Source organism: Nematolebias whitei, chromosome 7 (assembly GCF_014905685.2).
Source record: "Nematolebias whitei isolate Nwh7 chromosome 7, NemWhi1, whole genome shotgun sequence".
In the NCBI taxonomy this organism is placed as follows: domain Eukaryota; kingdom Metazoa; phylum Chordata; class Actinopteri; order Cyprinodontiformes; family Rivulidae; genus Nematolebias; species Nematolebias whitei.
In genome coordinates, this window is record NC_056504.1 from 48577609 (window position 1) to 48588927 (window position 11319).

At 47.5% G+C, this 11319-nt stretch overlaps 2 protein-coding genes across 3 annotated transcripts; both read right to left on the reverse strand.

Moving 5' to 3' along the window:
* Window positions 1-8: 8 nt before the first annotated feature.
* zgc:77375 (uncharacterized protein LOC402927 homolog) lies at window positions 9-4744 on the reverse strand. The gene is made up of 9 exons (XM_037679713.1): window positions 4667-4744; window positions 4330-4521; window positions 4105-4217; window positions 3767-3860; window positions 2866-2899; window positions 1302-1476; window positions 1048-1224; window positions 723-888; window positions 9-292 (listed from the first exon to the last, which is right to left on the reverse strand). The coding sequence occupies exons 1-9, from the start codon at window positions 4721-4723 to the stop codon at window positions 110-112; spliced, it is 1191 nt and encodes a 396-aa protein (XP_037535641.1). The 5' UTR covers window positions 4724-4744; the 3' UTR covers window positions 9-109.
* Window positions 4745-5985: 1241 nt separating this feature from the next.
* isy1 (ISY1 splicing factor homolog) lies at window positions 5986-11156 on the reverse strand. 2 transcript variants are annotated; one of them, XM_037679715.1, is made up of 11 exons: window positions 11058-11156; window positions 9447-9469; window positions 9100-9151; window positions 8954-9019; window positions 8777-8819; window positions 8584-8696; window positions 8375-8492; window positions 8182-8304; window positions 6509-6618; window positions 6299-6385; window positions 5986-6166 (listed from the first exon to the last, which is right to left on the reverse strand). In XM_037679715.1, the coding sequence occupies exons 1-11, from the start codon at window positions 11058-11060 to the stop codon at window positions 6059-6061; spliced, it is 846 nt and encodes a 281-aa protein (XP_037535643.1). In that variant the 5' UTR covers window positions 11061-11156; the 3' UTR covers window positions 5986-6058. The 2 variants fall into 2 exon arrangements, with proteins under 2 accessions (XP_037535643.1, XP_037535642.1); XM_037679714.1 differs by having other exon boundaries at window positions 6299-6414.
* Window positions 11157-11319: the final 163 nt, after the last annotated feature.

Here is an 11319-nt window from a genome sequence, read left to right on the forward strand (position 1 = left end):
GTTAGACAGGTGACAGTCGGGCGTTAGACAGGTATCGTTAGACAGGTATCGTTAGACAGGTGACAGTCGGGTGTTATACAGGTATCGTTAGACAGGTGACAGTCGGGCGTTAGACAGGTATGACAGAACTCTCCTGCAGCAGCAGGTCTATGGCAGCCTCCACATCTTCTACCACGTGATTTGGCTCCACCAGATCCAGTTCCAGGTCTTGGTGACTACTAAATACCATTTCTGAGAAGCCACTGTTCTGGTCACTAGTCCGTGAACGAGGATTGTAGACACCTGTGCACACCTGGAGACATGTAGGAATTTAGTCAACCTAATGTAGGACATCTAACAAAGTTAGTCTGCTGTTACTGCTAGTATCTCTCAGCCCTGTGAATAGCAAGGGGCCATCAGGGCACTATCGATCAATTGTTAGGCTGATGGTCCTTCTTTATCTTGTGAACAGCTGGTTTTGGCTGTCAGTGGCAAACTGGTTGATCCACTATGAGAAGATGTTATTTATAAGACTGAGTTTGTTGCAGCTCCTCAGACTGAAGAAGTCTTTTGGATAAAAGATGAAACGATTCAACAAGAAGAATCTGTCCAGAGGATTGACTTAACCTACTTGGATTACTGAGAAGCATCAGAACACTAATGTAGGGCAGGTGTCTGAACTAAAAGTAACATTTTATTTTCCATTCAGGAGAATCAAGGTAAAGTAATCAACTCTTTCCTACCAGGATGGAGTGACACTGAACAGCAGATGCCAGTTCTTCTGCCATTTCCATTTGGCTCCCTGTTGCCTGGGCAACCAGCTTGGTGCTTGGTGTCATGGCCGCATGCTGCTGAGCCAGGTAGCGCTTGTACATGTTAGCACCATAAATGTCTGTCGTCAAATTGTCACTACAAAACAAGAAGGACAAGATGGGTTCAGAAACTCAGTTGGATTAGTGTTACAGCTGGATCAGGACTGGTTGGAACAGTCTTTGGTTTGGTTAGACCAGCAGACAGTTTTGATTTGTTTAGACAATTAAAAGATGGTGTTACGGACGTCGCACTTACCCGATAGCATAGATCGTGGACAGTTTGCGGTTGTGGTTCTGCTGCCGCAGCAGCTGTTCAGCGTACTGGTACGTTTGCAGACTGGGCTTTCCCAACAGTGCTTCGTATTGCAGCTCTCGACCAGTCAGTTTCTTGTAGACGGACTCCAAACACAGCAGGAACATCCCGTGACCAAATCTGTGGCAGGACACCAGAGTAACCACAGATCACGAGCCTGACCCTCCACCTGGCATCTAAAGGGAACCGTTTGTTACCGTGGTGATGGGGCATCGGCCATCCACAGTAGATCCAAGTTGCAGGCAAGAATAGGCAGCTGGTTTGGCAGACGGGTGTCGTACACACAGTCAGGTCTGCCGTTGGTCAGCAGCACGTCAATCAGCAGTTGTAGGTTGGTCTCCCATCTGATTGGCTCCCCAAACAGGATGATTGCTATAATGACACATCAGCGATAAAGACAGTGCAGAGTGACGGCAGTGACGTGCGGTGAGCTTTGTGACAGGTGAGGTGGAATCAGATGCTCACATATATGAACACAAAATAGAAGCTTATATTTCAATTTAGCTTTTTTCTTTTAAAAAAAGCATCCAATCCATTTAATCAACTCCATACTCCTCTCTTTAAATACATTTAAGAAAGTATTATCTTACCTTTGTTTTAAGATGAATGAGTTTAGAAAAATCCTTTAGATTTGAGATATAAGCTTCTATTTTGTCTAAACAAATTTAAACGAGTGTACGGAATGGCTACACTCCCGCCCCTCTGCGTAACAGAAGAACACACGGCGACCTCACCTGCTTCATTGTTCCTATGAGACAACACTGCCCCCTATTGGTGCGGCACGGTACTTTCTGCCTCACCCTGTGTATTTTCACCGTGCATTTATGACCGATTAGAAAGAAGAAATATGTCACACACATTCATTCAATATATTAGGCAGACTGTAGAACAGCATGTGCAGCACATGTGTAATCAAACATGGATATTGGCGATATAAAGAGAGAGAGCAATGGGCATGCTCCAACCACCTACTTCAAATATCGTGTATGACACAGCGCCCCCAGAGGTGAACCAGAGCACTGCACTGCCTCACCCAGCACGTTTCTTCCATGATTGAACAGGCAATGGGTAAATTCTGCGATTTTGACCACTGAAGTGTTGAAATAATTCAGAAAACATTTTTATAAAAACAGCCAAGTGGTCAAATGTATTTTCTCTTATCATTGTCAGTATTTTACTCGTCATGGTGACATGATGACCTCACCTGCCCCCCGACTGCACGTCACTGAGTGAAGGTGATTCAAACACAAACTAAGCTGCTGTTACTCACACAACGTACTAAACTAAACTAAAGAAGAAACATTTCAAAATGAGAAACTGCCTCGTTTCTGCCAAGAGACGTGATCCCTCCAGCTCCTGAGGAAACACAGACTCCCCAAAACGTTGATTTCAGGGTATTGGAAGCTCTAACCAACTGTGGAACCTCGGACGGACGAATAATGAAGCCACAGTTTTTACGGAAGGAACTCATCCGGCTTGTTCATCACAGCTCATCAGCTCAGACGGTTAAACCCGCCTTCGTCTTTTACTTGGACAGACTTCTCTCATATTCAGTTTACAGACATCACCTTCCAGACTCGCTGACTGTTACACTAGATGCCACGTTGACCGCATGTTCGCACGCTTCCTCTCAGCAGCAGTGGATTTAGACCAGTTCTGAGCTGTTGGATTCCCTGACCCGGACCAGTCTTAATACCGAATCAATAAGACCTGATCAATGACCCAGGTTACTGATGAATTATTAGCCACTTGTTGTGTTACCTTGAATCTGGGGCAGGCTCTGCAGAGGAGATGGCTGAAACAAACAAACAATAAACTGTTGTTTAGGAAATAATGACAAGATTATAAACAGGAATAATCAGGATGATGTTGTCAGAAAGAAGTAGTAGAACGAATAAAATACTTTGAGTAACTGTAGTTTGGAGAAACAAATGACAGGTCTTTTATTGTGAAAACATTTGTTTGAACGGTTGGAGGTCTAAAACCAGAAACAGTAAGTTACTTAATGTTACAAAGAAACTCATTTAAGACTTTGAGCGGTTCCCTTCTCCAGGGGTCGCCAGTGAACTCGCATGAAACATTTGGTTTCTCTCCAGCAGCGACCCTTCCCAGTGCAACCTGGGTTCAAACCAGCAGCTTCAAGGCTGTGGCACCTAACCGCTGAGCTACCTCAGCCCATTTCAACATTTGTATGACGCTATTAAAATCTGTGTTTTAGTCTCAGAGAACTTTGTCAAACTAAATCCAGGGGTGAGGGCCTCTTGTTGGAACCGTGGTTCCTGGAGCTCAAGTAAGGACAAGAAGCAACCTCGACCCGAGCCTTTACCTGCAGCGAGAGCTGTCAGGTGGGCGTGACGTGATCCAGGAGACCCTGACACGCCTGGTGACATAAACTGGCTCCAGGTACATCCAACGTCGCCTCAAAGCTGGTGTGAGGTTGTACAAAACTTGAAAAAGTCTCTCTGGACGTCAGACTGAGGGGCGCCTGGTGGGCGTGGAGATGTGAACCCTCAGCTGAGCGCCTCGGTGTTGGAGTCGCCCCCCCAGTGAACGAGTGGATCAACTCTGCAGCTTCGAGCCGCAGGAGTTCATGTTCAGACTGATGGACTGACTCAGTGATGGATTCGTTCATTCATTCATTCAGGCTTAGGAAAAGACTCACGTGTGTTGGGGGTCTCCGGTTGTGCTCCACCATGTCCAGCAGAGGGAACTGATCTGACAGTTGCTCAATGGTCACCACCATCTGGAAACCCAGACTGAAGAAGACAGGGTCAAGTGTCCAAACCATTTCAAACCTCAGAAGACGCGTCTCTGCACATTATCGTCTTAACGCCGTAAAGCGTGCGCCTCCTGCACCTCTACGGCTTCAGCCTCCTCAAATGAGAAGCAGAAACTTAAGAAGAAGTCCTGCTCAACTTTCTGATGACGTGAATTACACTCTACAGGTTTCTGCTGAGCCGACTGGATCCAGGTGGACTCCTGGTCCCTGGTCAAGGATACGTTTGGGCGATGTGGCTCACGGGTCCCTGCCCGGACACCAGCACACATTTATTGTGAAAAGTCGTCATCGTGTGCAGAGGACTGTGTGATAAAACCACCTGCTCAGGTGTTATCTGCAACAAAATCACATGACTTGTTGTGATCCAAACAGAACAACGTAAACGCTGGAACGGTGAAATCGAATCACTTTGGTGGGACAGAACCCTCTTTAGAGGGTGCGCCTACCTGGACATCCAGCAGGTGAGACAGCTGCTGAGCTTTCTGGTTTCTCTGACAGCTTCCTGCGTTGGTGACAAACACAACAGGAAGCAGGAAGTTGTTGTTCCGGTCCACAAGTTTCCTGAGAGCCCGCCGAGCTGCTGGAATCACGGAACTGCCACGGAGAAGGACGCCATCTACATCAAAGAGGATGCCAGCCTGATGGAGACAGATGTAAATGGTCAAGCACTCACTCCTGCAGGGCTGGTCTGTTGTGAACAGGTACTCAACCCGCAGGTGCAGTGTGTGCTCTGGGTCATGGACAGGACAGTGCTGACGCTGAGCTACTGTCCCAGACTCTAACCTGTGCAGCGGTGGACGCTTGGCGGACGACCTGCTGCAGGAAACCTCGACTCCACATGACTCCTTCCTGTCCATCAGCCCGTCTGCTGCCGTAGAACCACGGGGCTTCGATACCACTGAGGAGGCGGAGTCAGTGACCTCCATGTTTGTTGGTCATGGATGAAGATGTGAGCCACACACACTGAGCTGATGATTAGATGCAGCTGACTACAATTTTCTCATCACATGCAGCGTTGAGTCATTTATCTGCCAATCACATGATGCAGACTGCCTCTAATCAGCCAATGAGCTGACGGCACACGGGGAGACAGACGCTGCAGTAAAAAGGTTTGAAGTCATCTCAAGGCTCGCAGCAGGCTCTTCCTGACCTTTGACCTCAGCTTAAGTCAACCTTGGTTTCCTGAAGTGATGCAAACAGCGCAACAATAAAAACTGAAATATTTTATTTAGTCGACTTCTAAACCACACCCCTGAACTCCGGTAAATATACTGTTACTTTATTGATTTACGTTACTCCGGTAAAAACTCGTTATTTTACTCGGCTCCCTGCAGTCGAGTCGACCCTGAACTCATAAAATTTATTTATAACGTCGCTGTTCCATCGATGAGTGGGACTCCACTCCTCAGTTCATCTCAGGTGGAGGTGATCTACCACTGTGATCCGTTTCCCCGCTCTGTGGGCGGGGTCTTCAATGCAAAGTGGGCGTGGTCGTAGCTGGTCATTGTGTTTGAGCCACTCCGTCCATCCTGGTTCTTAATCGTCCCATAATCGGACTTCAGTTTCTTTCTTATCCCAGACCAGTACTGCTCATGAGTCCGGGTGTAGCCAGGCTGCTCCACCGTCCCCGATGGCTCTCGGCAAATGAGCTAAATTCTTTTGGCGCCATCCGTCAACAGGAAGAGGAAGTGGAGGTTCTGATGTATTCAGGGTTTCATCCAGTGACGCTCTGTCTGCTTACATCAGAACCAGCCCCTCGGAGCAGCCCGCTTGGAACCACGAACAAGGTGGTCCCATAAACCGGGCTGAGTTGGGTGGTACCAGCAGTGGAGGAAGCCATTAACTGGTGCCGTGTGGAGCAGAACCTGAGAGCCGAGACGGTGGAAAAGCACCTTAGGTGGGGCCGTCTTCTGACCCACATTCCTGAACTCTTCATGGTTCTGACAGTTTGTAGCAAAACCCAACGTCCTGGATCCAAGGTTCTGTTCTGAGCAGCAGCCGGTTGAAGTTTTACTTTGAAAACCCAACAAAATATTCAAACAACAAAATGAGCTAAACAGAGATTTATTGTGAAAAATTACAAAATTAGAAATATTTACAGACAGAACGGGTCAGAGACAGAACGGGTCAGAGACAGAACGGGTCAGAGGCAGAACGGGTCAGAGGCAGAACGGGTCAGAGTCCCAGCAGAGTTCTGGCTTCTTGACTCTGAGCTTGAAGTGTCTCACTGGCGTAACGCTGCAGCAGCTCCATCTTCTTCCTCCGGACCAGAGCTTCCTCCACCTGAGAGACAGACGGGTCAGAACGGGTCAAGAAGAGAAAGACTAGGACCAACAGCTGGAAGAACCTCTCTGAACTTCACAGGACCACCTGAGTCCAGACCTAATGTCTGGGTTCTGATGGGAGGTGTCTCACCTCTTTCTGAGACGGAACAGGAACATGTGCGATGAAGGTGACTCCGCCCTCCTCTGCCTCCTGCTCCTCATGGTTCTCCTCATCAGGCTGCACAGACACACAAAGCAAACATGCGACTGTTATCCAGAACCACCGACCCGGTTCAGTCCTGCTCTGAGGTCAGCTGTGCAGGAGCTGATTGAGAGGAGAACAGGTCAACGTGAGGATCACCTCCTCGTTGTGGACGGAGTAGATGCTCTCCTCTTCCTCCTCCTGCTGCTTCTCTCCAGACAGACGAGACTCCTTTTCAGTTTTCCACTTCTGCACCGCTTCCTGTATGGCTGCGTGCACACACACACACACACGGTAAATTACATATACTTGAGTCTGATGACTGAAGAAGTCCTTCGGATGAAAGACAAAACGTTTCTACTTTTTTTTTAATGTCCAGAGGACCAGACTTAACTATTTTAGATGTTTCTACTCAGATTATTGAGCATCAGGAAACGACTACAGGGGAATTAAGCTGATGAGCCACACGAAGATCTGGGAGTTGTGGAAGCAAGACTTGGACGAGAGGTGACCATTTGTGAGCAGCCGCATGGTTTCATGCTGAGAATGATGCATCTTGTCCATGTGTGGATAAGAGTGAGACAGGTGGAACAGTGAGGTCACTAAGGCGCAGGACTTCAAGGACTTGGGGTCCACTGTCCAGCAAAATGGGGAGTGTGGTAAAGAGGTGAAGAAGAGAGTCCAGGCAGGATGGAGAAAAGTCTCAGGAGTGATTTGTGACAAGAGTGTCAGCAAAGGTCAAAGGAGAAGTTTACAAGACTGTTGTGAGACCAGCTATGTTGTCTGGTCTGGGGACAGGGACATGGACAAAAAGACAGGAGACAGAACTGGAAGTGGCAGAAATGAAGATGTTGAGGTTCTTCTTAGGAGAGACAAGGATGGAGAAGATCAGGAATGAGATCATCAGAGGTACAGCACAGGCTGAACAACTGGGAGATAAAGTTACAGAGGACACACTGAGATGGTTTGGACATGTCCAGAGGAGGGACAGTGGTTTGGACATGTCCAGAGGAGGGACAGTGGTTTGGACATGTCCAGAGGAGGGACAGTGGGTATATTGGTAGAAGGATGTTAGAAATGCAGCTGCCATGAAAAAGACAAAGAGGAGACATCTGAATGCAGTTAGAGAGGACATGGAGGTGGTTGGAGTGAGGACAGAGTGAGATGGAGGACACGCTATGGAGACATCTGAAGAGGGAAAAGCAGAAAGAAGAAGAGTATTGATGAAATGTTCAGTTTTTCATTGATGGAAAGACAGAGCGTATCTTGATGCTCCTGTAACTTTGGTGCTCTGGCATCTAAGTTCAGACCTACAGATCAAAACTTGGGAGTGACCTTTGACAAGGATTTAAAGTTTGATAAACAAATAGCCTCTGTACTCAAGACCAGCTTTTATCAATTGTCTTTTTTGACCTTTAACCTTTATTTGTCCTGATCTGGGAAAGGCCATTCGTTCCATGTTCTGCGTGTAGGAATCTCCAGTCCTCCATCAGACGTCTTCAACTGGTCCAACATGCCCGTCTTTTAACCAACACTCCCAGATGTGAGCACATCTGTTTGATTGTCTCTTCATTGCCTTCCAGTCCATGTAGAACTGATTTTAAGGTTTTACTTCTCACTTTTAAAGCTTCCCATCATGTAGCACCATCATGTAGCACCGAGGGAGAGGACTGTCTGTCTGCAGAACGTTACCATGACTACAAAGATCCACCTGTCTGTCAAAACATACAACTCACAAAACTACTGCAAAAATCTCACAAACTCTCCTGCTGCTCCACCTTCAGTCCCACCTGCTCCTCCACCTTCAGTCCCGCCTGCAGGTGTGAGCTCACCTTGTTTCTCGTGCAGCGCCTCCAGAGGGAGCAGCACGCCGTCGTCTTCGTCTCTGTAGCCGTAGTACTCTGCGTCCACGTCCTTCATCAGCTCCGCCCTCGTCCTCCTCTGAGCCGGAGTAGCTGTGGGGTCACGTGACCCGTCAGAACCAATCGTCTGAGAGTTCACTCAGGAAGTTCTACAGATACTTACGTTCCTTCTCGAACAGCTCCCGGACCCCGGGCAGGTCTCGGGCCGCTCCGAAGTACTTGTAGCCCCGGTTCCCCGGGACTTCTTTCCCCTCGTGGTCCAACATCCTCGGACCGATCCGCTGCAACGCACAGACGACAGGAAGTCATGTGACCGCTCGCCTTGAACATGTGATCGAGTCAATGTTGATCAGATCCTGGATCAGTTCTTACCCTGTAATCTGGTCCCCTCAGCTCCTTGATCCGGACCTCCCAGTGACCCTTTTCTCTGAGTAGCTTGTTGATCTCATCGTTCAGATCCCGAATCTTGAACTCCCCGAGACCAGCTGCAAGACGGGTCCGAGAAATACAGACAGGTTAGTCAGAGAGAAAGACAGGTCAGAGAGTGAGACGGGCCAGAACTCACCGTTCTGGATCTGAGCCACTTTCTTTGAGATCTCACTGATGATCTGAAACAGAAACACCTGAAGTTTAAAACCTGCTGCAGGACCAGGACTCCTGGTACCAAGTCTTTAAGGTTCCACAGTGTCCTCCAGAACCACGGAGTCCTGCAGAACGAAACGGGTCAGAACTGTGTTGGTACCTGTCGTCTCCATTTTTCAGCTTTAGGAAGCTCGCTGCACTCTGAGGCCAGGAAAGGTCTTCTCTCCTGGGGACGGGCAGAGAGACAGACAGGTCAGAGAGACAGGTGTGACACAGACGGGTCAGAAAGATGGAGCAGAACCAGACCTTCACTTTTCCCTCCTCCAGCTGAGCTTGTCTGAAGCGGGCCAGAGCCGTCCTGAAAGACAAGGCAGAGGGAGACAATGACCCAGGAGCACAAAGAACCATTGAACCACATGGTTCTGCTGTGGTAATGACTGGAACTGAACCAGTGGTTCCAGATGGACTCGGTCCTGGATTGTGAGATCAGGACTCTGTTATCTGGTTCTGGTCCAGATTACAGCTCGGCCACCAAAGCCACCAACAGAACCCAGAACGGCCGGCTGAGTTCTGACAGAACTATGATGGGTCTCCACACTGGTTCTGATCCAGCCCATGATGCAGGTGTTCTGAGTGGACCAGGAAGTACTCACATGGCTTTCTCGGCGTTCCTCGCCTGAACGGATCAGAACATCAACAGTCAGACACACACCAACTTCACATCAAGAACACGTGAGCGGACTGAAGTTCGCTTCTGATGCACACCCCTGTAAAGTCTGGACCTAAACTAGAACTGGTTCAGACCCCCTGAACCTGGACCACATCAGTCCTTCATACACACCCAGGCTGAGGCTCCTTCAGAATCCAAACACCAACAAATGAAAATCTCATGAAGCAGATTTTATTCATAAAGGAACAACTTTTCAAATGTTGAAACTAAGAAACGACCATTTAAAACTAAGACATTTAAACATGAGGAGACCAGATGTTGGAGGGTCTGAAGGACCTAAGGAGACCAGATGTTGGAGGGTCTGAAGGACCTGAGACTAGATGTTGGGAGGATCTGAAGAAACTGAGAAGATCAGATGTGGGGTCTGAAGGACCTGAGGAGACCAGATGTTGGAGGGTCTGAAGGACCTGAGGAGACCAGATGTTGGAGGTTTAGGAGTGGTCTCATCTGATGGAGGATTCTAGCTGTTCTGCAGTCCTGGATCTTCTCTGCTGGATGAAGCAGATGTTCTAAAACCTGTACTAATTTTCTGCATGGATGGTCTCTCCAGATGTGTGAGCTGCTCATGTCAGAGGCACTAATGCACCCCTATACCATCAGAGAGGCAGGCTTTAGACCTGTGAGCAGAGAACAATCTGGATGGTTCCTCTCATCTTTAATACGGAGGATGTGGTTTCCAAAGAAAACTTCAGATTTGGACCCGTCTGATCTCAGAACAGTTCTGGACTTCACTTCAGTCCATCTGAAATTAGCTCTGGTCCAGAGAAGACAGCAGCTGTTCTGGATGTTGTCCACTCCACATCTGGCTTCTTCTTGCATGATAGAGCTTTAAGCAGCATCTAAAAGTCTCTGTCTCCGGTTCTGCTAACAGCCGAACTCATTTTTGTTTAGCGGATTAGCGTTTTTGCTAACTTTGGCTCACGCTAAATTAGGTTTCTTCAAATTCACGAGCTTGTTTCTGTTGTGGGCGTGTCTTGAAGAGTCCGTCTGGCACGCCATTGGCTGACTACGTGAAACACGTGACAGGACTGGTCACAACACGTGATGCAGCCGGACTAAAGGGTTAATTTCTTAGTTTCAACATTTGATGTGTTCATCATGTTTAATCATAAATAAAATATGGGTTAATTTAATGATTTACAAATCATTGTATTTTGTCTAAATTTGCATTTAAACATTGTGACAGTTTAGAGTTAGGATTAAGGCAAACTGTGTTTTAAACACAATTAATTTAGTCTGAGTCCAAGTTTCACATATTTTTAGAGCTAAAATGGTCCATACTCAGTTTAGTAAACTCCGCTGAGTCAGAATTAACTCTGAAAAACTGCGGTACACCAGACTCTGTTCAACTTTTAAATCATTTAAGTCAAACTGAGCGAATATTTTTAGTCAAATCCCCCGTAAAGCCACTTCAGTCGGCTCACACCAGACTCCGTTCAAAAATTATCAGATTTAAAACAAACTTAACGAAACAAAACCAGTTTTTATTTAAACAGTTAAGAGTTGTTGGCGTAAGAAATGTTAAAGGTCTCACCATGTCCGCAGCTTCTAGCCACAAATTATCCGCCTGAAACAAGAAAACGGATTTCTGTCACCAACAAAACACGATGTATCGACCGGAAGTGCGTCATCAGCCTCTGCTTCCGTCGAAAATGACTCCCTCTACTGCCCCCTACCGGAAGAACTGGTTCCTGTAGGTCCTCTGGGGGAAACAGATATTTACCGGTTAGTGCTCTAGTTTTGATAAACTTACTTAGTCAAGTTATTTACCACTTTATTACTCAAACCGTGCAGGA

Excerpts from the sequence above, each read along its gene's own strand:
- zgc:77375 (XM_037679713.1), bottom strand. The coding sequence starts at position 4,723 with ATGTGGAGTCGAGGTTTCCTGCAGCAGGTCGTCCGCCAAGCGTCCACC. Across the intron at positions 4,522-4,666 it reads AAGCGTCCACCGCTGCACAG|GCTGGCATCCTCTTTGATGT; the intron begins GTTAGAGTCTGG and ends TGTCTCCATCAG. Across the intron at positions 3,861-4,104 it reads GTGAGCCACATCGCCCAAAC|TCTGGGTTTCCAGATGGTGG; the intron begins GTATCCTTGACC and ends TGTCTTCTTCAG.
- isy1 (XM_037679714.1), bottom strand. Across the intron at positions 9,152-9,446 it reads AGGAACGCCGAGAAAGCCAT|GACGGCTCTGGCCCGCTTCA; the intron begins GTGAGTACTTCC and ends CTTGTCTTTCAG. Across the intron at positions 8,820-8,953 it reads CTGAAAAATGGAGACGACAG|ATCATCAGTGAGATCTCAAA; the intron begins GTACCAACACAG and ends TTTCTGTTTCAG.